Source organism: Phyllopteryx taeniolatus, chromosome 7, assembly GCF_024500385.1.
Source record: "Phyllopteryx taeniolatus isolate TA_2022b chromosome 7, UOR_Ptae_1.2, whole genome shotgun sequence".
Classification (NCBI taxonomy): Eukaryota; Metazoa; Chordata; class Actinopteri; order Syngnathiformes; family Syngnathidae; genus Phyllopteryx; species Phyllopteryx taeniolatus.
This window is the reverse complement of record NC_084508.1, coordinates 21,777,956-21,803,486: the sequence shown is the minus strand read 5'-3', so window position 1 is coordinate 21,803,486 and position 25,531 is coordinate 21,777,956. Positions and strand designations below refer to the sequence as shown.

At 40.1% G+C, this 25,531-nt stretch overlaps 1 protein-coding gene and 1 long non-coding RNA gene across 7 annotated transcripts in view; one reads left to right on the top strand and one right to left on the bottom strand.

Moving 5' to 3' along the window:
* The window catches only part of negr1 (neuronal growth regulator 1), a 254,875-nt gene that overhangs the window by 90,411 nt on the left and 138,933 nt on the right, over nt 1-25,531 (top strand). For all 5 annotated transcript variants that reach the window (XR_009789358.1, XR_009789357.1, XM_061779295.1 and 2 more), the window contains exon 3: nt 17,274-17,399. Coding sequence is in view for 3 of the 5 variants with exons in the window: in XM_061779295.1 (XP_061635279.1) it covers nt 17,274-17,399 (126 nt within the window). In the remaining 2 variants the exon portion in view is untranslated. The remainder of the gene's footprint in view (nt 1-17,273; nt 17,400-25,531) is intronic.
* Nucleotides 1-25,531, bottom strand: part of LOC133480743 (uncharacterized) — a 77,316-nt gene that overhangs the window by 44,951 nt on the left and 6,834 nt on the right. The window contains exons 2-4 of one of the 2 annotated variants that reach the window (XR_009789360.1): nt 17,250-17,376; nt 2,476-2,552; nt 1,424-1,509 (exon numbers count right to left, since the gene is read on the bottom strand). This is a non-coding gene — a long non-coding RNA (uncharacterized LOC133480743). Of the gene's footprint in view, nt 1-1,423; nt 1,510-2,475; nt 2,553-5,422; nt 5,982-17,249; nt 17,377-25,531 lie in introns of those variants that run through there. The other variant, XR_009789359.1, reaches the window with a different exon arrangement.

Below are 25,531 nucleotides of genomic sequence, written 5' to 3'. Positions count from 1 at the left end.
ATAAAGCACAATGATCGTAAAAAACAGAATGCGGTGGTATCGGAATGCAAGATTTTATTGCAGTAGTCTGACAGTGCAATCGTGAAAGAGCATATTTGTCTTGTAGTCTGATCCGGGCATTACATGTTGTCTGTCTCAGACGTGTTGTCTGTCCCACACCGCCAACATGTTTTTTTTTATTGGCCGTCAGATATTTACAGGACTACGTCAAAAGACACGCAACAAGGCTAAAAATAAACTAGCTTTTGGATTCAAATATACTGTGCACGATGGCGATGCTGAGTAAATGTCTTTTGCGGTCATTGATCGGATCGGCGAATTATGACATTAAAGCCGATCAGCCAATCAGCATAAAATGCTAATTATCGGCCGATACCGATCAGGCCGATAAAATTGGTGTAAAGTCTAATTCTTATGCCTATTCCACCCATAGTTACGGCTACATCAATCTTGAGTTGTTACAATTCCCAAAACCAAATTAAATGGATTGCATGAAACAAACAAGTAGGGTCCAATATGGGTGCTGCTTCTTCTAATCTTTTAATCTTTGTGTGACATTTATCCTTCTCATAGATCTTGTGTCACCTCACTCCATCAGATGCCGCATTTTCTCCTCAATGCTATATTCTTATTAAATAGCACCCACGAGAACGTTGTAGGAATTCAAGAAATAGGATTTCTCTGGTATGACAGCTCTGAGTTGCCCCGTTGGACCGCTTTATTTTTGCCCTGTGTTGCACTTGAAGGTGCCTTTTGCTGATCTCTTAAAATGCAGATTATGTTAACAAGTACTGTAGCTCTCCAACTTCAGTTAAAACATACAAAATTTCAAGGTATTTGAGATATGCTGAATTAGTGAAATGTAATATTTTTTTGCAAGATTTTACACATGCTAACCTACTGTAATTATAGAGCACTTCTGACCATTTTCTCATCTTCTACTGAAGAATGAGAGACTGTTATCATTCACAACCATGCCACACGGCCACCATCCCTCTCTATTAAGTAAGATTGTGGATGTGTTAATGCATTAAATATGTGCCCTGTCTAAGAATATCTTGTCACAGTGAAGGGGCGTTTGAGGCGTTTCGCTCTCATGGCCCATGGTAGTCTGTTTAATCACAACACATGCTTTTGAGCTAAGCTGTTGAAATGTATTCACACATTTCACCAACACAATCTATGCTTTTTATTATTATTTTTTTTAAAAGCCTCATTGAAAAAATACAATTAATGCAATGTATTTGGACATATATATTTGATTATTATTTTTAAAATTTTGGTGAAACAATATGATCCCACATTATGTAGTGCTGTCTGTATAGGGTTAACCATTCTACAAATGTCAAGACATAATCCAGCATGTGATGAAAAGGCTCTGGACATTAATATGGATCAGAGCAGATCCGCAAAGAGAACTCACTGCCCGACCCCGTAGGATGACTCAGTCTGGAAAGAGTCTTTCAAAGAAACATGGAGAGTTGAAGCTCCAGGTTGTCGATCCATTCTCTATGTCAGAAAAGACAAAGGGCATAATCAAATAATGTGGCGTGAAGAAGCCTTGCTAATCACAGCTGATTCATAATATTTAATAATTCTATCACTCCTATCAATAATTAGCACGTGTACTTAAAATAGATTTTCGCATGACCTCGTCCAAATACAGTCATGTGTACATCACGGATATAATGTGAGATAAATGCTCTGTGTTTCAACAATACCTCACCTCTAGGTCTTTGTCTAGAAGCAGCCACGCACACCAGTCCCTATTGTTTGCAGTGAGGTCACCAGAAATTATTCAAGCAAAATATGATTGGTCACACTAACAAAGGGCTGGCTGTGAGAGAACAAAGTAACCATACTTAGAAAAAGACAACAGAACTCTGAACGCACTGCACTCAAACGTAATTAACAATACCCTATATGTGCAGTGTGTAAAAATAGTAAAACCACAGCATCACCATTTATGGTCTTTATAGGGTGAATTTATGCTTGGAAATTTGTTAGGCCCAGGAGCTAACTATCGTTCTTACAGTTGATTTTGTTTTAATACCCTAAGGTTGAAGTTGCGCCAAGTTTAGGAGCTAACTGTACATGTACTAAACTTCAGAAACCACCCTTACGACCTACATTATACACTGAGTGTTTTCTCAAAAGTCAGTGACAACATTCAAACCCAATGCCCCAGAGTTTGTACAATAATTTGTAATTGTTAAATTTTTGGAAAAATCATGCCCCTCAAGTCAAATAAAATATCAGACTTCTCGCTGCCATCATGCATGCATCTTTTTGTACCATAGGCACCATCACGTGTTATCAAAGTTAAGAAGTGATTTATTATGTATTTTAGGTTACACATGGATTACAGGAAAATGCAGAATATTGTGATAGTAGTTAGCACCTCTGCCTCATAGTCAGAAGGCCCTGGTTTGAATCTTCATTGGACTATCTCTGTGGGGACTGAGTATGTTCTACCTGTGCTTGCGGGGGTTTTCTCCAGGAACTCTAACTTCCTCCCACATTTGTTCCAGCACTTTGTTTCAGCTGCAGTTCTATAAATACAATTGAATAGAGTTAAGTGAATTAGTCCGTGAGGAAGGACAACTATTCATTTCACACATCTCTTTTCCCAAAAATGGCACAACAGACAATGTATCTTTTAAGAATACACAATATTGCCCAAAGACTTCGCACACCTGCCTTGACTCTAATATGGATTTACAATTTATAAGTGACATCCCATTCTTAATCCATTGTGTTTAAAATGACATTGGTCCCACCTCTGCAATTATAACAGCTTAAACTCTTCTGGGAAGGTTTTCCACAATGTTTAGGAGTGTGTTTATGGGACTTTAAGACCATTTTTCCAGAAGCGTATTTGTGAGGTCACACACTGATAAAGTCGTCCTGCGTCTCAGTCTCCACTCTAATTCATTCAATTTGACTGTGAGAGCCAGCCACCATTGGAAACTTGTAGAAACAAGGCCAAGCCTTGTATTTCAGATGAACAATTTTTCTTTATTCTTCTATTCTGTGCCAGTAACACTTTTCAAAAGTTGTCTCCATCAAACACGGACCAAGACAAGGATCCCACTGCGACTGACTGCAGCACATTCAATACTGTGGCTTGAATTTTTCCTCGAGTGGCTTCATAACTTAGCAATAAGCATTAGGAAGAACATCCATCCATCCATCCATCCATTTTCTGAGCCACTTCTCCTCACTAGGGTCACGGGCGCGCTGGAGCCTATCCCAGCTATCATCGGGCAGGAGGCGGGTTACACCTTGAACTGGTTGCCAGCCTATCGCAGGGCACATACAAACAAACAACCATCCGCGCTCACATTCACACATACGGGCAATTTAGAGTCCTCAATTAACCTACCATGCATGTTTTCGGGATGTGGGAGGAAACAGGAGTAACCGGAGAAAACCCATGCAGGCACGGAGAGAACATGCAAACCGGGGATTGTCCTCAGAACTGTGAGGCAGACGGTCTAACCAGTCATCCACCGTGCCGCCCTAGGAAGAACTTATTCTGCCTTAATTTATTGATTTGAGAATCTTCTTTCATTGTACTTTGTTTGTATGTAGCTACAGAAAGGTTTTAACATTCACCTCCTAATAAATGAATAAATCAGTTATATGAGAGTTTGGGCTTGACTCCTTAAACATTTTTTAGGGCACAGTTCAGTTCAGCCTTTTAAGGGTCCCAAATTATCCAAACAGTGGCCCTTTGTTGGGGTGTCATTATAGGAAGTATACTTTGGACAGTTGTGGAGCATTAATAGCTCAACAGAGAATTTGTAAATCCGTCTTTGGTGTTACAATGGAATTGAATGTAAAGGAAAGTGAGGGTTAACCAATATATCATACCTACACCAAGATTTACAGTATAGTGTTGCCTTGACATATGAGTTTAATTCGTTCCTTGACCACTCTCATACAACCCCAATTCCAATGAAGTTGGGACGTTGTGTTAAACATAAATAAAAACAGTATACAATGATTTGAAAATCATGTTCAACCTATATTTAATTGAAGACACTACAAAGACAAGATATGTAATGTTCAAACTGATAAATGTTATTGTTTTAAGCAAATAATCATGAACTTAGAATTTTATGGCTGTAACTCAAAACATATTTCCCCATTGAAATGAATGGAATTGTCATTCATTCGTTTCAGCTTTGTAATGTTTTTTTGTTTGTTATAAAAATAACTGTTATTATACTTTGTAGAAAAAACACAATAATGACATAATTAAATGTAGTTAAAAACAGTTTTCTCCTTCTCCTTCAATTTAGTGCACATTGTGCTTCTCATTCTGTTGTGCGCGCACGTGCCTTTGCTACCGGGGGCAATATAATGCAGATATTCAGATATGCTGTACATGGAAACAGTCTCAGATTATGGAGTACGGCAGTAATATTAATCCTTCTTCCCAGAGGATAAACAATATATGCCTGTGATTATTGTTATATTGTCTGTCTACATGTGTTGCTAAAGCATTTGTGGTAAAATATCCATAGCTTTATAATAGGGTTATAATAACACCACGTAGATGCTTATCATTAGCCTGTGCCTACATCGTTTCCCATTATGTGAAAGCAATATTCTAGCTGCCTATAAGGAAAATATACTGTATGTGGTTGTTTTAAACACACGACATCCATTCGTTCTCTGAACCCCTTATCCTCACTAGGGTCACGGGCATTCTGGAGCCTATCCCAGCTGACTCTGAGCGAGAGGCAGGGTAGACCCTGAACTGGTCGCCAGCCAATTGCAGGGCACATATAAGCAAACAACCATTCTCACTCACATTCACACCTACCGGTTGTTAAGAGTTTTCAAGTAACCTACCATGCATGTTTTTGGAAACCGGAGTACCCGGAGAAAGCCCACACAGCCACGGGGAGAACATGCAAACTTCACACAGGCGAGGCCGGGTTGGAATCCGAGTCCCCAGAACTGTGAGGGGGATGTGCTAACCAGTCATACATTCTCTTACTGTGATGTAGTTTGACTGCAAACTTCAGAGTGGCAATAAGCAGCTTACAGCCTCTTGTTGAAGAATATTTACTGCCAAAGTACTGCTTGTTGTAGTTTTGTCAGTACCACCATACAGCACTCATATCTCAAGTTTGCGCACGTCAATGCAAAAAAATCGTACGAATGACGGGTCCTACTTTGAAAAACTCCTAAGTCGGGTCACTCATATCTCAAGTCACCACTGTACTGTATATAGCACCTTTCAAGTGACCCAAGAAGACTTTTGCATTGTAACCAGCAGGGACACATTTCTACCGTAAATTTCCAAGCTGAATATACTGCATGTCGTGTAAATCATAAAAACACACTTTTGGATGAGGCAAAAGCCTAAGCAGTTGGTGCATGAACAGGTACAGGTACGGTATGCAAATTACAGTGTCATCAGGTGTGTGGTTTCAAAAGGATTGTCATCATGGAACCATTCAAAAAAGCAAAGATACAGAAACTACTGCCTATACTGGATTGGATTTGTGTAAATGCATCTTCAGACAATCCTATGCTTCCTACTTTGCGGGGACCATTTTGGGAAGGCCATTTTCTTTTGTTACATGACTGTGCTTCAGTGAACCCAGTTGCATTAGTTTGGTGTCTACTGTGTGGATTAAAAAACAGTCCACAGTCCTCAGGTTTTGTTTATCATACACTTTATCACAATTACAATTGCGGTGAAACGGATTTTCAGTGGTTGAAGCACTGGCAGACATCTATGACAAACACTGGCCTTAATTGGGCAGATGAATATCACAGGCTGTGCACCCCGTCCCTAGGGCACTCCTGCATGCATCACGCTAAATACAGACTGACCACCAGCAGTGGAGGACATCTCATCCCTCGAATTCATCTGGTGGCCAGCGTACAAATGAAGAGCATGTCTTGTCAAGTATTCTGCTACTGGACATCATTGCTGGGGGATGGCAAACAACTTGAATCTAAAGACATAAAATAGACAATCATTAAAATTACATATTTAATAAGATTAGATTTCCTAATATCTGTATGAATGCCTTCATTGAAATAATCGGTGAACAAGCCGTCTAAAGAAACACAGTAAACAAACGGGACGGGCTGACATCTGTATTCTGCAAAGCACAAGCTCAGGGTTTTTTATAATGAGCAATTTATTGAATATTCATGACTTTGGCCTTTTCAAACACCTCAGTGGGACCAGCTTGCTCTGTGGTACACACTTGTTGTTCAGACACTATTCCACCACCCTGCGATCGATGTTGGGCGCCATCAGAGAATGAATGTGGCAGCTGACACGTAGCTAAAGGTATCCGTGGGTACACGTAAAGTCCTTGTACGTATACAGTGTACAGCCATAGCCACAGTATTTCTTATGCCGTTATTTTTTACTCATCACTGTCCAACATGAATTAGGACAGAGAGAGGGTAGTCAAAGCAAAGAAGTTTTTAAACTATGGAAATGAACACTTGACCCTTACACAAGCATCCAATTACAGATTTGTATGAATAGTTTAAGGAAATGGCTTACTGTCATTACCAGTGCATGAACAAGGACAATTTCGCACATGGCCCTGATGGTGATGGCTATCCCAGAAGCCCAAGTGACATAGTTTTTTTTCCATGACACGTTTGATAGCTGCCAAAAGCTTTTTGAGCAATGAGAGTTGAAAGTTTGTATTCCTAAGTCTTTGAAAAATTAACATCACTCAGCAAAAAGCGATTTTTGATAAAACAATAGGGAATATACACATATACATATACATGAATACATGGTTTTGCAAGAATGGGAGAAAAAAAGATATAGACTAAAGTTGTTGTTTTTAATCATAATTGATTTCACTGTCCACAAATCAGACCAAACAGTACAATGTTGAGCAAAAACAGACATTTTCATTTGTTTAATAAGCAGTTCAGGTTTACAAAGTGTATTTTCAAGGTTAAGCTTGGAAATAATTATTTTTTTGCGTCAACTCAGGACATGTCTACATACATATAGACAGATATTTTTCCCCCGAAAAATGTTCCTTGTGTGTTGGCCTTTTGCCCAGACACAGAGGTTGTTGTTGCGCTTAACAAATGTGGGTTTTGGAAAGGTAGTAGGGTACACTTTGTAAATCAAATGCTGTTATTGCCTTACGTGCCTTGAATTCATTATGTGCAATGACAGGCGTGAGCAAGACTTATACCATGCAAGACCAATAAAAAAAATTAAAATCATTCATGTTGTTTTCTTGACTTCATATAGACAAACACTAATTTGAAACATAACATGCCTCAATGAATAAGTCAGAATGCACGACCAATCGTAACCCTCAAAATGAGCTTTTTCAGGAATCCGATTGGTCAAAAATGCACTTGAGATCTCACAAATATGTTTTCATGTGTACATAGAGTTTTGTGGGCATGGATCTATAAATTTTCACCAGAGCAAAATATACATTTTTAAAAGTATCTCTCTAACCCTAGCCCATGGCCTCAGGCAGAAACATTGTTTTCTTTCGTAACCTTGTTATTCTAACCCCATGCTAAATCTTGCTGGCTACTTGATGGGTGAGTTGTCAGGTTACCCCATCATAAACCCTTAATTTATAAAAGATATTAACTCGGGATTTAACAATATTCACAATACCGCACTATTGCAAAATTAGTAGTGCCTCGATATCGTCGTGGTCGTCTCTCGGTATAAAATAATGAGCCGTTGTGTTCAAAATGTAGTTTTGGGCCAGCTATATGTAGCCACATCGCTTAGCCAAGCTGCTTCAGCCAGCCTACAGCACTCCACTTCCTCATTAAGAGTATAAATGCAGCCGATTGGACGCATAACCCATTTGACTATGCGGGTACGTCACAAAAAATACACTGATTGGCTGACTTGCCCACTTGACCAGCAAACGCTGAACCATGGGCCGGCATCGGCTGCTAGTGGACCTCCACTTGGTGAAGCCGCATCCCGGCCGATGGCAGCCGCCATCGGAAAACCCCGCTAGCCGGCCCTCTGCGAGCCGCCACCACCGCTACCCCTCGAAGAGATGAGCCGCCAAATTATTTTAGCATATTGTAACAGCAGCATTCTTTAGTGGTACACGAGTGAGTGTTTCTCTCAAGTCGAGAGTCATGGGTGAAAGAAATAATGATTCCAACTCCCAATTACAACATACTGTCGCCGTCCGCCAATATATTGCAGTAGTCCCAAAAATGAAATGATGAAATAGGTCCACTCCATACAAATACAGATATCAAGGCAAAAATAAATCTGACATACTTCACTCTCTTCAAATGAAATGTCTAGATTTCATTACAGAGGCTGCTCAGAAAAATAAATCATCCTACAATATCACTTAACGGAGGAAAAGAAGAAAAGAAACTAAGGATTAAGAGAGCTCCTCCGTTTATGACTTCATTTGAATTTTTGGACTCAAGCAAATAAATCACTGTTAGTAGGCAGTATCCAATTTCTAAAGTTATAAATTAAAAAAAATGGCAATATAGTAAATGCTATTAAATTATTGAACAGACAATTTCTCAATGGACAGTTTGTGATTGTGACCATATATTATTCTTGCAGCAATAATACTGTTATGGAGGTAGAGCATATGAATGTAAACATTGGATGGACGAGGATAGAAGTGTACGATAATATATGATTTGAAGCTGTCTTTTTCACAAAAACCTGTGGGAAAATGGACAAACTACTACAACCTATCGAGAAGGAATCACCAAGAGTCAAGTAGAAGAGGAGCAAGAAAAGGAGAGGTTTTTCGGTTCTCCTGCTTTTGCCTCTTTGCCTCACCCTTACCGTGAACCTACCGTGATTCTTCTTGCAATACCGTGAGCTTTCCCACAATATTGCAATAATTATCATACTCTGAAATTAATACCGTGATAAAACCGAACCGTGAGATATAGATATCGTTACATCCCTAATATTGACTGTGAATGATGAATCTAAAATGGTTGAGTAAAAAGATTTTAAAAAATAATAATAATCTGGGCTAATGAATATTTCCTTTGGTAACTTTTACAAATCCAGCAGCTCTTTGGCATTTTAATTTTAGGCATAAATGTACAACTAATATTAACTACAGCAGCAACCGTCTTAACACGCTCCATAGTCTGAATAGAAGAGACCTTGTTAAAGAGCAGAATTCAACACCGACTGTGAAGTTCCTTCTTATGACTGCCCGTAGCAAGCTGGCAAAAGCTCCCTCCATATTAATCATGACCCGCACGTTAAGATGTTGAACTCTGACCTTTCACGCTGCATTCCAGTCTGTGACAGATGGAGATGAAGCTTTTGCCCTCCCATCAGATCATTGATTTTACACGCAGACACACACACACGCAGGCACACATACACACATGCGCACACACACACACACACACGATGTAAAACTTGAAGAGCGGATCACTCCCAGTCATTGCTGTTTGGATGCTGAAATTTTGTTGTAAATGGAAAGAAGCATGCCTTTAGTTTATCTCTAAAAATAATTTCAAACAAGCCTTATCACAGATTCATATTGACAGCCTCCTAATTGAAAATAAACAGTGATCTTGAGAATGTAAAGTGTTACCCATGCAGAGGCCTTTTGTTTATCACCAGCACGACGCGAAGGCAAAAACAAAAAAGAAAAAAATTAGCATGAAGACTCTGGCAGTTGCTGCTGAGGGAGGTCCAACCAGTTATTAGGTTCAGGGGCAATTACTTATTAACATAGGGCTGGGTAGTTTCGTGTTGTTGTTGTTGTCGTCCCCCCCTCACCCCTTAATAAATAAAATCACCATGTTTACTTGGTTTATCTTTGTCTCATATTTGTTTGACGATCTTAAACAAAGTGGGGAAACTATTCCCCCCCCCCCCAAAAAAATAACTTGAGAAGGAGGCAGCTATTTTTCCATGACACTGTATATCCTTTCTCCATGAAGTGACTGTTTTGAATGGCCATATTTTTATTTTTTTTTTCATTTTTTTTATGGTTGTGTTCATCAGCCTGAGCAACTCTCCCAGAGCAAATGCACTTCTACTGTTAATACTGTAAATATGGGAAATACAGCAAGTGTGAACTCCAACATTCAAAGACTATATATATATGTATGTATAACTCTGTGGGACTTTAAATAATTAACTTGTTCTGTTAGGCATCTATTTGGACACCTCATACCTAGCCGTTGTGAATTTCTACAGAGAAAAACAACCATTTGCATGCACATTAAATGATGCATTAGAACAGAAGCTCGCTTGTCTGCTGACATACTTGATGTCACACTGTACCACACCATCACACGCAGTCATCACTCCCTCAGGCTAATTTATGTGTAACATTAGGAGGGTGAATCGCTGAATTCATCTTTGATAATGATTCCATTATGGAATAATGCTCATAAGCTAATGTGCACTTGCTTGGAATGTATTCGTCTTAAAGTGGCCCTAAGCAGGCCCAAAAAATGGCATGTAAATTCGACACACCACCGAAAAGAGTAATGTTAACAAGCCTGCCAAATTTGAATGAATAAAACAAATTGCTAAGTATACAGTATAAAATCAGGTTTCAAAACTTGAATAATAAGGGCCACCTCTCAGCTCTCAAGGGCCACCTCTTATCTCTCAGATGCTGTGGGGGTGTTAAATGGATGCGCCAAAAGGAATCAAACATACTGAGGGGGTGATAGCTTATACGTTGTAAAATCAGGAGACTTAACTTCAAAATTAAATGGTTATTGTGGACTATAATCGTAAAAATAAGCACGCAAGTCAACTTTCCATCGTTGTTGGTGACATAATGTCACAGCTGAACACGGCACCTGACGACAGCGAGACGGTAGGAGGAAGCCCAGGTAGTTAGACAGTCGGCACTGCCCCATTTACTCATATCAAGTTACCCACGAAACCATGTTACCTCTGATGAAAGTTTACAAAACTATCCATAGTAAAATGCACACTGCACAGTCGGATGGTGGTGTTGATTTTAAGGTCGCCAAAAAAAAATCAATCCATCCATCAATTTTCTGTACCGCTTATCCTCACTAGGGTCGAGGGCGTGCTGGAGCCTATCCCAGCTATCTTCGGACGAGAGGCCAGCCAATCGCAGGGCACATAGAAACAAGCAACCATTCACACTCACATTCACACCTACGGGCAATTTAGAGTTGTCAATTAACCTACTATGCCTGTTTTTGGGATGAGGGAGGAAACCGGAGTGTACGGAGAAAACCCACGCAGGCACGGGGAGAACATGCAAACTCCACACAGGTGGGGCTGGGATTTGAACCCCGGTCCTCAGAACTGTGAACCAGTCGTTCACCGTGCTGCCAAGTCAATCCACTGATTTTATATTTCCCTATTTTTTGGGAGCTTAAAAAATGTTACCGAGCTGTTCTGTAAATTGAGGCATTCAGCGAAGATGGATTTTTGGGGTGTAGCTATCGTTAGTTTGCTAACTACAAGCTGGAGTGGGGCTTGTTATGGAAGCTAAGCACAGGTAACTCACAACTGAGCAGCCAAACAAAATGACGTCACTTTGTACTTATATAGTGGGGAAGGGAACTTGCGGTAGAAAGTATACAACACGGGGCTGTGTCTTAGCCCCGCCCACAAAATCAGGAAAATTCAAATGTGAAAAAGATGCTTGAGCTATAGCTCAACAAATCAGTTCTATATTGTTATAAGTCTATGCATATGTTTTCAGGACTTCAAACATATTCAATGCATTTAGAAACAAAACACTGATATCTGCTTAGAGCCTCTTTAAGTCATTTGCTCTCTGTCACCATCCTTCACATCTCCAGTCTTTATTCAATAAAGGCTGATAAGGTTTATGTCTTGGCTTCTGCCACTGCAGCATCTATCCACCAATATTGCTACCAGGCCCACTTCAATGAATGGAAAGGAAACGCACTACATGTATTTAGTTTTACCCAGGATGCCTTTCTTCCCTTTTATTGTTTCGTTATAGTTTGGTGTGTTTTGCTGTAAGAATTATGAAGACTGATCATCAGTTTATGCCAAAAATGAGCATTAAGTACCCATTGCATTCATTTGAATGAACAGACAGATGGACAGACAGTATATAGGTATATTGTGAGGTTTTTCCGTGTCCATCTTTAAACACTAAGGTTGAGACAAGCCTCATCTGACTTTATAACTGTGCGCTACATCCTCGAAATAACATTACCATTCCACTTATATTGCCATGCTAATTATTGTAAATTGCACCTGTATGTCAATTATCTGAAATCAAAGGGATGGGCATTTGACTCTATTTCCTTGGAAAATGGAAAATTATGTTTTTTTTGGTATCAATCCAGGTGTACCCCAACCCTTGGCCATAGTCAGCTCACATAAGCTCCAGCTTCCTTAATAAAGATAATCAGTATAGGGAATGGTGCGGCACAGTGGCCGACTGGTTAGAGCGGCAGCCTCACAGTTCTGAGGATCAGGGTTCAATCCCCGGCCCCGCCTGTGTGGAGTTTGCATGTTCTCCCCGTGCCTGCGTGGGTTTTCTCCGGGCAGTCCGGTTTCCTCCCACATCCCAAAAACATGCACAATAATTGAAAACTCTAAATTGTCCGTAGGTGTGAATGTGAGTGCGAATGGTTGTTTGTTTGTATGTGCCCTGCGATTGGCTGGCAAACAGTTCAGGGTGTACCCTGCCTCCTGCCCGATGATAGCTGGGATAGGCTCCAGCACGTCCGCGACCCGAGTGAGGAGAAGTGGCTTGGAAAATGGATGGATGGATGGTATAGGGAATGGTTTGATGGATGAATGGATAATTTTTTAGCTTTTTTAGCTGGCTTTCTTGTACAAAATGCATAGTGCTAATGCATCGTCAATATTATATATTTCGTATATAATATATAGTTTCAACTGAATTATTACATGACATTCACTAATAAATGCGTAGAAATGTATTTTCTTTCTTATTTTTACTTTCTTTCATTTCATTCACTTTTGTCATTTTAAAGATGACTCAGCAGCGGTGGGGTGGCGCCTTAGCACCCTCTACTGACCACCCACCATGCTTTAGATACTATAACTTTGCAGTTGGTAACCCAATGATAAGGTGGCCAAAAACTAGTACAGGACCTTTTAACCTTTGACTACGAAAACTCAATAATTGTGTCCAATACCAAACTGAATTTGTCTACTGCTTAGTTGAAACGGGGATACTGAACATAAAAATTCACATAAAAGTGCCAACAATAACAGTAATAAAATTAAAGCTGAAGTATGTAACTTGAAAAAAAATAAAAATAAATAAAAATTTTAAAAAAAGTAATTTTCACCCAGGGACACAATGCTGATTAAGCCTATGAGCTTCTCTAACATCTTGCTGTTGTAGTGACTCTGACCCAGTTGCCAGAACACCCCTCCACCTTGATAAACTGCATTCTTCCAAGCGGCCCTACTGTGAGACTGCCTCCAAGGAGATGCCGCGTGGGCCCTAAACTAATTAACATTACCCTCGAAGTCTGAACTCCCAAGCATCAAAGGCCAGATGTTTCCACCTCTCTGTGAATAGGAACCATTGCTGGGACAAGGCGACACCCGCTGGTGTCAAGAGGAACTTCAGTCGAACCAGCCGGACTCTCATTTGATGTTTAACCAAGGATAAATGTCTGTTTTGATATTTCACAAACTCTGCAGAATTATTCCAAATGTATGCATTGATGTCTGTGTCAGTGTGTCAACTTTACAAACGCAGCTGTGAGATTTTGAGAATTGTTTGTTTTGATTTGACTCCAAGCAACATGAAATGTGATTTGAATCATAAGCAGTTGATTTGCCACAACTAAAGCATAAACATTCTATGTGATTGACCTGTGAGTAAAGAGAGTACCACGTTGAGGTTATTATATATTAATATATGATTTTAAACCTATTTTATCAAATTTGTAGACAAGATTCAAGCTTATGGGTGTGGTCTTTTCCGTCCCTCTTTGACACGCCCCTGGGGTACTTAACCCTGTGTTTTCTCTCTCTCTCTCGTATTTTTTCTCTCCTATGACTTCTTAAGTGTTATGGCTGGCAGCTCGCCAGCCACGGGCTGGTTTCGGCCACCCCTCCCCCTTTACCCTTTCTTTGTTCGGGCACACGGCTCGGTAACCACGGGCCGTGGGGATTGAGATCCGGCTCCCTAGCCTCCGTGGAGCCCCGCTGCTCAGCCTCCCGAACAGTTGCTGTTCGGCTGCCAGCCAAGCGTGAGTTCTCTGAACTTGCGAGCGGATCCCGGAAGTCAGGTGGTGTTAGAGACGGTCCTATTCTCCCAGGAAGGCGTGACGAACAACCATTTTTTGTCTTCCACCTCCTTTGTTTTGCATTATTTTTCTACCTTTTTCTACGCCCAGAGAGACCACTCCCAGAGACCAGCTGAGTATAGTCGTGAGTAGACAAGGCAAACTTTTGCCAGACGTTACAATATTAGTGCCTAATAATTTCGGCGAAATTAGTAGCTTCAGACAAAATCTCAATTTTGTCCTCTCTCTCTCTCTTCTGGATTGGACGTGCTAAACGATCGCGTTGCCCTCTTTAGTCCAACACACTATGTTCTATTTCCCTTTTCGTACGCCTGTTTTCCTTTTTACCATTATTGGTGTTATTTTCTTTCTTTTGTTAGACCACTTTGTGTGTTTCCCTCTAGATCACTCGTATAGGTCATTAAATATACGATAAAATTCCACTCGGTTGTATTTTGTGTGTGTTCTGAGTTTAAGTAAGCCTCTGTCATCTAGAATTCAAAATTTCATAAAGTGTAGCAACCTTCAGATTACGAGACTGATAAAAAGGTTTCTTGTCACTTTCCCTAAATTTTATCCACATAAAAAGTAATGTGGTGCCCCTTTAATAGGTAAAATTTGTTTGATTTTAACGATTAAACTTAAATTACGCTAAACCGGAAGTAATGCAGGCGTCGCTTCCGATTTATTCTTTTCTCCTAAATTAATTAAATTTTTATTCAACCTATATACGCTACACTGTATTTTTTGGGATTGGATCTTTTTTTGTTTCGTGTTGACTGGTGACATTCCCGTGCTCCGTGCTTACTGATGACACGTTTTATCTAGCACATTTGTAAAAAGCTAACCAAGGATATTATTTTGTGTTTCTGTAGCAGACAATAAACATACAATACTGCTGTATAAACAAAAACAATAACTGATGAAAACAAACTCAACACGTCTTTCCGATTACCCTGCCCAAGAAGGTGCCTGACGTAAAATAAAGTTCAGCACTGAACAGTTTATGCACAAAACATACTAATAATAGGGAATTTACAACAATTACGTCTTATGAAGAATCCATCTGTTTTCCTTCCTAGCTGTCCTTCAAAACAGAATAAAAATGTTGCAGAATCACATACAAGGGCCATACAATGCATAGCCTACGACGTAGCCATTGCTTCGATGTGACATAGTCTCTATGTCATATCGAAGTGACGTCTCTGTTGTTGTAATGCATTATTCCAGCCTAGGTGGCAACACAGGTTACATACTATATCTTTAAAAGTTTTTTTTTTTTTAAATAACTTGAAAGGAAGAATTACCAATGAGCTGTGCCTACAAATTTAGCCAATCCCTTGGAGTAACATAATCTGTCAGTGTGTTTGTTTACTTTCAGAATGTTACACCTAATTAACAAATTAGAAGTCGTTCCTTTGTGCTGTAGTATTGGTGGTGAAAACCTTTAGGAATAGCTGTCTCATTACTGAGGTGTGTTTTACAACCTACACACTGGTATAGTTTACACATATGTTATAATTCATATACATCAATGTCTTATTAAATAAAGCCTTGGAGCAATATCTAATGAGGTGGGCTTAAACATAAACTCAAATCTCTCCCCAAACTGCACATTGCTATTTTAAAAATCATCTACACTCAGGCCAGTTTGCATCATAGTTTTATTAAGACTATTACAATGCATTATATTTAGCTTAGATAAGCACCTAGGACAGCTACTAGCAACACTCTTTATTGTTCTATTTTAGAATGTTAATAACAAAACTTCTCCTTGCGCTTACACCGAGGTCAGTTAGACCAAGTGGCCAGTTCTGTAACTTTGCACTCTAATTGGGAAACATGATGGCAGTACATTTAGCCAGTAATAGGGTGTTGCATTTGGTAACCAAAGTCGGCTTGACGAGGTCTGTCAGAATTCAGAGAGGAGCTCAGTTGCGTGTATCCCGCTTTGCAGCTCCAGAAGAATAGCCCTGCACTTTGATAGTGCAGCTGTAAGCATTTCGGTAATTCATGGTGGCGTCATTAGCTTTGCCAAAACTAAAGTATAAACAGTTAGTTCGATATGCTTGACCTCTGAGTAAAGACAGTACCAAGTTGAGGTTATTTTATATTAATATATGATTTTAAAGACAAGATTCAAGCTGATGGGTGTGGTCTTCTACGTCTCTCTTCGACACGCCCCTGGGGTACTTAACCCTGGCGCTCGTGTGTTTTCTCGTGTGTTTTCTCTTGTGTTTTTTTCTCTTTTCTTGGCTTGGGGGCATCTGGCTAGCCACGGGCTGGCTTCGGCCACCCCTCAGCCCTTGCACTTTCTTTGTTCGGGGACACGGCTCGGTAACCGCGGGCCTTGGCTATAGAGACCCGGCTTCCCAGCCTCTCCGTGGGCCACCGCTAGGCGATCAGAGCAGCTGCTACTAAGGTACCAGGTACGCTTCCAGCCAAGCGTGATCGCTCTGAAATTGCCAGCGAGCCACGAAAAAGGCATACTCTCGGTCATACTCTCCCAAGGAGGCGTGACGAACAACCATTTTTTGTCTTCCCCCTCTTTTGTTTTGCTTTATATTTCTACATTTTTTCCTTCTTCAACCAAATCTGTTGCCTTGCTTCCTGAGCCACTTCCAGAGTGAAAGAACAAAAACAAGAAGAATGTTGTTGATTATACCATGTACTGTTGATTATACCATGTACTGTGAATATGAATGCATCCATCCATTTGTTTGGTATAAGTAGTACAATCAATGCAAATGCAATACAATACAAAATTAATGGATTGATTCCTATTCAGTGCGAAGGACTCAATCACTGTGCTGCCCATCATGATAACCAGTTTTATTTATTAGATCTCTTATTATACATAGCCATGTCAATTAAGGAAATAACATCATTCTTTTAAGTGGGGGGTTGAGTGTTTTCTGACAGTAAACGCTTCTACTATTCCTCTCAAATGTCTTGATTACATATTATATTTCTTACATTGTATGTTTAAAATCTTTTACCTATATTTTGGTTCCTTCTTTCAGTTCCTCCCAAGATATATGACATTTCCTCTGACATCACGGTAAACGAGGGCAGCAATGTGTCGCTCATCTGTACCGCCAGCGGGAAACCTGAGCCAGCCATTTCCTGGAGACACATAACCCCATTAGGTGAGTTCGCGTCACCTCACACATACTCATGCTAATGAATGGGTGGATGTACGGCTGTTTGGATGGATGCTCCTATAGAGGAAATGAGGAAGCATGGTGGGATCAATAGGTGAAAGACTGAGGAAAGATGGCTGGTAGTTGTGTTGTGCATTGAGACATAGAAGGGTGAGGGGGGGGGGCTGAGTTGAATAATGTGGTTGGCTGGATCCATGAGTGAAGATGGCAGTAGATGTCAAAGTAATTGAGCACAATGCATCATGCAGAAAGGGAAGTTCTGCAATGACATTGCTGTCCATACTGTGTAAGGCAGACACAATACACGATAAAAATGTAAGTCATTTATTATTAAATATAATGATGTAATTATCCTCATAATGGGTTATTACATTTGGCCTGTTTCCACTCATTTCTAACAAGCGTCAAATAGAGAGATTCATTGAGCGTATGTTATATGACAGCAATACTTTTCCCCTAACCCTCATTTTATTAAGAGCTGAATTAAGTGTCGGTGTAGATTCTCAGTCATCCAGGTCATGGTAATCCGCAATGGTTGAATCAAGGCAATTGGACTGTTCTCGTTGAAGACGTTTCACCTTTAATCCAAAAGGCTTCTTCAGTTCAAAATTTTAGGTGTGGAGCCTCCATATTTATGCGTTGGTAGGGGTGTCTACTGGGGGTGATCAACAATAGGGTGTCGTTGTTGTTGCCCGGTGTAGTTAGTGAAAATGACCGTCCTGCATGCCACTCACTCGTTCACTCGTCTTGTGGCAAAACAGCTCATTGGGGCCATTCTTCCCGTTGAATGAGGTGATCTTTGGGGGGAGAGATGTCAGGACATTGTTATAGGCAGATGATAGGTGATGCCCCAAACCTCCTCCTCTGTTTAGAGACAGCTTTTGTAATTTGCCATAGATGCCTTCTTAAATTGAAAATCCTTTTGGATTGAAAGTGAAACATCTTCAATAAACAAGAAAAGTCCAGTTGCCTGTATTCAACCTTTGCGGAGCTTAATTAAGTGTTCAGATAAAATCATAAAACGAAACAACCAATATACCAAGACATTATGGCCTATAATGACATCCAATCCAAGAGCTGTATCAAATATTGTACTTTACAAAAGTTTTGATTGACACTGTTGGAGAAATGGTATTAATTTAACAATATGTGGTTGTAGTTTGCAATGGTGTTGAACTGTACTACAAATATAAGGTGGTGAAATCAACTCACACTACAATATTATCTCGATATTTTGCTAACAAAAACGATGATAACGAAACAGAGAATATGATTACTGTATTTTCATTAGGCTTTACACGATCAGGATTTTTGGGACTGATAAGCGAGTTTAAAAAAATGATAACCGATCACCGATCCGATTACAAGATGGAGGAATGACCTGTCCATTTACTGTATATACTTGTGTACTTAATTTCTCAAAATTATATTTACAATAAATAATGTATCTTTGTTCCTCTATTTATGCCAGTGAGGCAATGCTAATTATCGGCCGATACCGATCAGCCTGATAAAATCGGTGTAAAGTCTAATTTTCATATATTGTGAAAAATCAACAACGATACACTTGGATATCTGGCTAACTGAAGAAGGGAACACGTGGAGAAACAGTCTTCTTACACATAAAGCATACAATAAAGGAAGATTTGCAGAGAGCACTAACAATTTATTGTGATGCAATATATGACAATATCAGTATTTCCTATCCACCATAGTGATGATGACATTGCCATTACATTTTCCCATCACTGTGCCTGAGAAAATGATCTGCCCAAAGATTTAAAAAAAAAAATGAAACATAATTTCTATAAACAGCAACAGAGTTGTCATGATACAATCATTTTTGAAAGTTTCAGCCTCCAAAAACAATTGAGAGCTGCCTGTAGTCCCTGCAAAGTGACCATCAATGATGAGTGAGGATAACCCATGAAAAATTGCAATGCCTCTCTTCCTCTGAAAACAGAAAATAATCCCTAAGGAAATTGGTTGAAATTGTGACATGGGGAAGCTAGCTGGAGGCATGTTGGAATTGGATTTGACCTTTAAACTCAGTTTGTATCAAATATGGACAACATCTTCTTTTATAAAGAGAAAGGCCAAGAGGAAAGGCAAATACCATTGTTCAAAAGATGTGGGGTTTACTTTTTAGAAGTGCAAGTTCTTTGCCATTGGGTATTTACAACCCCAATTCTAATGAAGTGGGGACGTTGAGTTAAACATAAATAAAAACAAAATACAATGATTTGCAAATCATGTTCCACCTCTATTTAATTGAATACACTACAAAGACAAGATATTTAATGACCAAACTGATAAACTTTATTGTTTTTAGCAAATAATCATTAACTTAGAATTTTATGGCTGCAACACGTTCCAAAAAAGCTGGGACAGGTGGCAAAAAAAGACTGAAAAAGTTGAGGAATGCTCCTCAAACACCTGTTTGAAATATCCCACAGGTGAACAGGCTAATTGGGAACAGGTGGGTGCCATGATTGGGTATAAAAGGAGCTTCCCTGAATTGCTCAGTCATTCACATGCAAAGATGGGGCAAGGTTCACCTCTTTGTGAACAAGTGCGTGAGAAAATAGTCCAACAATTTAAGGACAATGTTCCTCAACGTACAATTGCAAGGAATTTAGGGATTTCATCATCTACGATGAATATCCATAATATCATCAAAAGGTTCAGAGAATCTGGAGAAATCACTGCATGTAAGCGGCAAGGCCGAAAACCAACATTGAATGCCCGTGACCTTCGATCCCTCAGGCGGCACTGCATCAAAAACCGACATCAATGTGTAAAGGATATCACCACATGGGCTCAGGAACACTTCAGAAAACCAATGTCAGTAAATACAGTTAAGCGGTACATGTGTAAGTAGAACTTGAAACGCTACTATGCTTAGCAAAAGCCATTTATCAACAACACCCAGAAACGCCGCCGGCTTCTCTGGGCCCGAGCTCATCTAAGATGGACTGATGAAAAGTGGAAAAGTGTTCTGTGGTCCGACGAGTCCACATTTCAAATTGTTTTTGGAAATTGTGGACGTCGTGTCCTCCGGGCCAATCAAGAAAAGAACCATCCGGACTGTTATGGACGCAAAGTTCAAAAGCCAGCATCTGTGATGGTATGGGGCTGTGTTAGTGCCAATGGCATGGGTAAGTTACATATCTGTGAAGGCACCATTAATGCTGAAATGTACATACAGCTTTTGGAGAAACATATGCTGCCATCCAAGCAACGTCTTTTTCCATGTACACCCCTGCTTATTTCAGCAAGACAATGCCAAACCACATTCTGCACGTGTTACAACAGCGTGGCTTCGTAGTAAAAGAGTACGGGTACTAGACTGGCCTGCCTGCAGTCCAGACCTGTCTCCCATTGAAAATGTATGGCGCATTATGAAGCGTAAAATACGACAACGGAGACTCCGGACTGTTGAACAGCTGAAGCTGTACATCAAGCAAGAATGGGAAAGAATTCCACCTCCAAAGCGTCAACAATTAGTTTGCTCACTTCCCAAACGTTTATTGAATGTTATAAGAAAAGGTGATGTAACACAGTGGTAAACATGACCCTGTCCCAGCTTTTTTGGAACGTGTTGCAGCCATAAAATTCAAAGTTAATGATGATTTGCTAAAAACAATAAAGTTTATCAGTTTGAACATTAAATATCTTATCTTTATAGAGTATTCAATTAAATATAGGTTGAACATGATTTGCAAATCATTGTGTTCTGTTTTTATTTATTTTTAACACAACGTCCCAACTTCTTTGGAATTGGAGTTGTAGATGATTGAGATATTATTTGTGTTTTTATATTTTTTAAATCACATCCTTTCCTTTAATTTGAAAATAACATTTAAAATTGTAACTAAAAGACCCTCAATAGACCTCCAACTCACCTACTCTTCTCCTCTCTAATTTTCATATTAATGGATTACAGCTGGCCGTGCCTATCTGATAGCTGTGAGGATGACTACATTTATCTTTTGTCTGTCAAATCTTCCTCCGTGGTGCGCCTTGCTGATTGTGTTAGCAGAGTTTTCGGAAGATGATCAAAAGAGCCATCCTCAGAGTCCGTGTGGCAGACACTCACCCCGCTTTGAAGTGTCCACACTTTGAAGTCTGCCGGGGAAGAAAATTATATGCTGGTTGAATGCAAGTGTGCAGGCCTGAATGTAATCACAGGCTGTCTCCCAGCACATCAGAAACGAAGCCATTAGCCACTGGATCTTTGAGTTGACTATTGTAGCTGGGTCGATTTGTCCAAAGGATATGGGACCATCGAAAGGTTGTAATAGGCTAATGTCCTTTTTACTGGAATGGCATAAAATCCTTTGGTTGTGCAGAGTAGTTTTCTTTGGCCAGTTCATATCGGTGACTTGAATGTGCAAGCAGCGTGGAAGGACATATTCGTCTCAAATTTGAGCGCCCATTGGAAAAAGTGTCAGATGTGTAACACAAGTTAGGCTACTTGTCATTGTCTGCAAGTGTCAATTTGAAGGATCGTATTGATTGTTGTATTGATTGTCACGTTATAGTGAAGATCTTTGTCCTCAACACAGAAGTGAAGGCGCTCTCTGGCCATTTGTATCACTTTTACAAGTGAAAGCTGGTGAAAGGCATTTATAAAGTCACAAATATGTCGACATATGGCTGGCCTTATTTTCTGGCTTCAACACTGAACCATTACCGGTGAAAGCGCGTTTGTTTCACACTTTAGTTCTGCTGCACCATTCAGTGAAGTTTGACAGAATGATAAATTGCCCTGACTTACTGTCAAATTCGTACTCCCTCTGAGATTATTTTGAGTTTGCATTTTACTGCTCCTCTTCATGACTGCCAAGCTGACATACTAATACATGTTGAGCGTTCACTGAATTTTGAAAATAAACTATTGAAAGATTAATATTATTATAAAATGAATGCATTTTTTTCTGTCACCGAGATGCACATTGCAATGCAAAATGGTGGAGAAGCAATCTTTTTTTTTTTTTCCCAAAAAATGCAAAGCCTGGTTGTTAAATGCTGAATAGAATAAAACTGTGCCAGAATATGTCTGGAAGAATCACAGCCTTTTGTGTAACAGCTTAATTATCCATTCTGGACAATCTAATTGTCAAGCATTTGAGGGGATTCAAATCTCGGTTTATGCCTACGTGGGTCATCACAGAGTTCTCTAGCTTCCTCGCACGTTCCAAAACCATACAGTCAAGGTCAACTAGAAACTATAACTTACACTTAGGTGTCAGTGTGAGTCTGAATGTTTGTCTATACGTTCCCGGCAATTGACGAGTGACCAGACAAAAGTGTACCCCACCTCTTGTCCAATGTCAGCTGGGATAGGCTCCAACTCACCTGGCAGGATAAGCAGTAAATCATGAAAATGAAATTAATATTTCTTGAGCTTCATGTATTTTGTTGTTTTGCCCAGCTGGGAGTTGAAAACAACTTCATAGCTAATGATGTCTTTTCCAAACATGTAGTTCACCTTTTTGGTTTTTGAGTTTAAAATGTGTTCCGTATCAACTTGTAGCGTTAAATTAACGCTGATTATCAATGATAAACACCATTAGCAGAAGTACATTGGTAAGATTCCCAGAAGCCATTCTCACATGATAGATAAATCAAGCACTTGACATACCTACTTACAATATGCTGAAAGCCTAAAAGACCTGGAAGGACTTGATGGTATTTTTTTCTGGCTGGATTGCTGATCAAAATTGCTTTGAGATTTAAAATTCAAAAGTATTCTACTCCTAGTCCTGAATGTAGCATCAATGGACATTACGAACAGAACGCCAAATGCTAAACAAGTGAAGGGGAATAATATAGTATGTCACAGAAGTGGGGTTTTCAAAAACCTTAAATTAGATACAGTATAACCAAACAGAGTTGGTTATTCCTTGGTCCATTCCACACCCCCTCATGCATACAACCCAAAACCTCACCTCCTGGTTCCTCTGAAGAGGAAGCATGACTTCCACAAAACATGCCACAGGGTGATAGCATTAGGCTACAGATTGTTTGATGGGACACATGTATTGACAGTCAGCAAAGGGGTCAATCTTGACATAGCCAGAGTTCAGTGACTGATGCCATTGCCTGTGTTGGCATACTGTATATTGCTCGGTGCCATATGGGCTGACAGTAGCTGATGGGTAAACCCAGTACATTGTTCTTTGATATTTAGAAACATTCAATTATTCAAAGAAAACGAAAGCATGGTGAATGCACAGAGTATTTTTTAGCGCTTCAGCTAAATGGAAACTAATACAAAATTTGGGGAAAACCTGAGGAAATGCTGTACTACCTTATCTTCTTTTTCTTGAAACAAACTATGTCATGTTCCTTTTTTGCATGGGTTTTCTTTTCGTACTCCAGCTTCCTCCCACACTTGAAAAACATGCATCATAGATGTCTAAATTATCCGTAGGTCCACACCCATCTGGGTGGGAAATATTTGTCTATAAGTGTCCTGCGACTGACTGGCAACCAGTCTTTTTTTTTTTTCCTCTTTTCTTAATAACCTGTCCTGTTCAGCTGCATGGCCTTGCAGAATGGTTGATCTGTATGCCTTTCTGCTGGAACAGTTTTGCTGTGCAACAGGGGAGTTTGAAATACTCCCTCTGTTTATTTTTAATTTTTTTATTATTCTGATGGCGCCACGGTGGACGACTGGTTAGAGCGTCAGCCTCACAGTTCTGAGGACCCGGGTTCAATCCCCGGCCCCGCCTGTGTGGTGTTTCCATGTTCTCCCCGTGCCTGCGTGGGTTTTCTCCGGGTACTCCGGTTTCCTCCCACATCCCAAAAACATGCATTAATTGGAGACTCTAAATTGCCCGTAGGCATGACTGTGAGTGCGAATGGTTGTTTGTTTCTATGTGCCCTGCGATTGGCTGGCAACCAGTTCAGGGTGTGCCCCGCCTCCTGCCCGATGACAGCTGGGATAGGCTCCAGCACGCCCGCGACCCTAGTGAGGAGAAGCGGCTCAGAAAATGGATGGATGGATGGATATTATTCTGATGTTAATTGAAAATGCAGCCGGACAGAAAATGGTTTTGGGGGGGGGGGGGGGGCAGACAGAGTGGACAGCGGGACTAGGGGTGAAAACCACAGCAGAACAATAGTGAGTCTTGATATTTGAACATAAGTAACATTACAACAGTTATTTGTAGATTGGGGGAGGGACACCCGGTGAAGACATGCAATAACTAACCAAGAGAACCAGATAAGAGCGCACAGAGAAGGACAGGACAGGATGTGGGAAAATGAGCAAGGCAGTGTTACTGGCGAGTGGCGCGGTAGGATTCTTTTTTAGTGTCTAAACACCTGTAAGAACATATGAGTTGATATGTTAATATAACCTGTGTTGTTATTAGTGATCCTAGCACAGAGTCTATAGTTTCTGTCGAACCTTTTAGTGAATGAACACCATCTCACATGCATGTTAGTCAATTGATGTACGGAGTTGCTGTGCCGGCGCATCGAGGGAGGGTGAGCCTGTTCCCCTCCACCCACAAGGGGGGGAGCCGAGTAAGCGAGCCCGCCCACCAGGGGACCCAACCGAGGGGACGGCACCGCCCGCCCAAGACCCAGGCAGCTCCCAAGCCCGACCGAAGCGCCCCGACCAGTCCCAAGGAGGAGTGGCACCGCTTATATATATATATATATATATATATATATATATATATATATATATATATATATATATATATATATATATATATATATATATATATATATATATATATATATATATATATATATAGTCACTGATGGTGTAGTTCAGGGTGTAGTCCGCCTTTCGCCCGAAGTCAGCTGGGATAGGCTCCAGCGTCCCGTGACCCTAACCAGGATAAGCGGTGTTGAAAATGGATGGATGGATGGATATATATAAATAAATAACTTTAGAGCATGATTCGACAGAACCGCAGACAGAACCGCAGCATGAAAAGTCTAACACATACACACACAAAATTGGACAAAATTGTTGGTACCCTTCTGTTAATGAAAAGAGAAACCAACAGTGGTCACAGAAACAACTTGAATCTGACAAAAGTATTAATACATCAAAATTTTATGAAAATTAACCAATGAAAATCAGACATTGC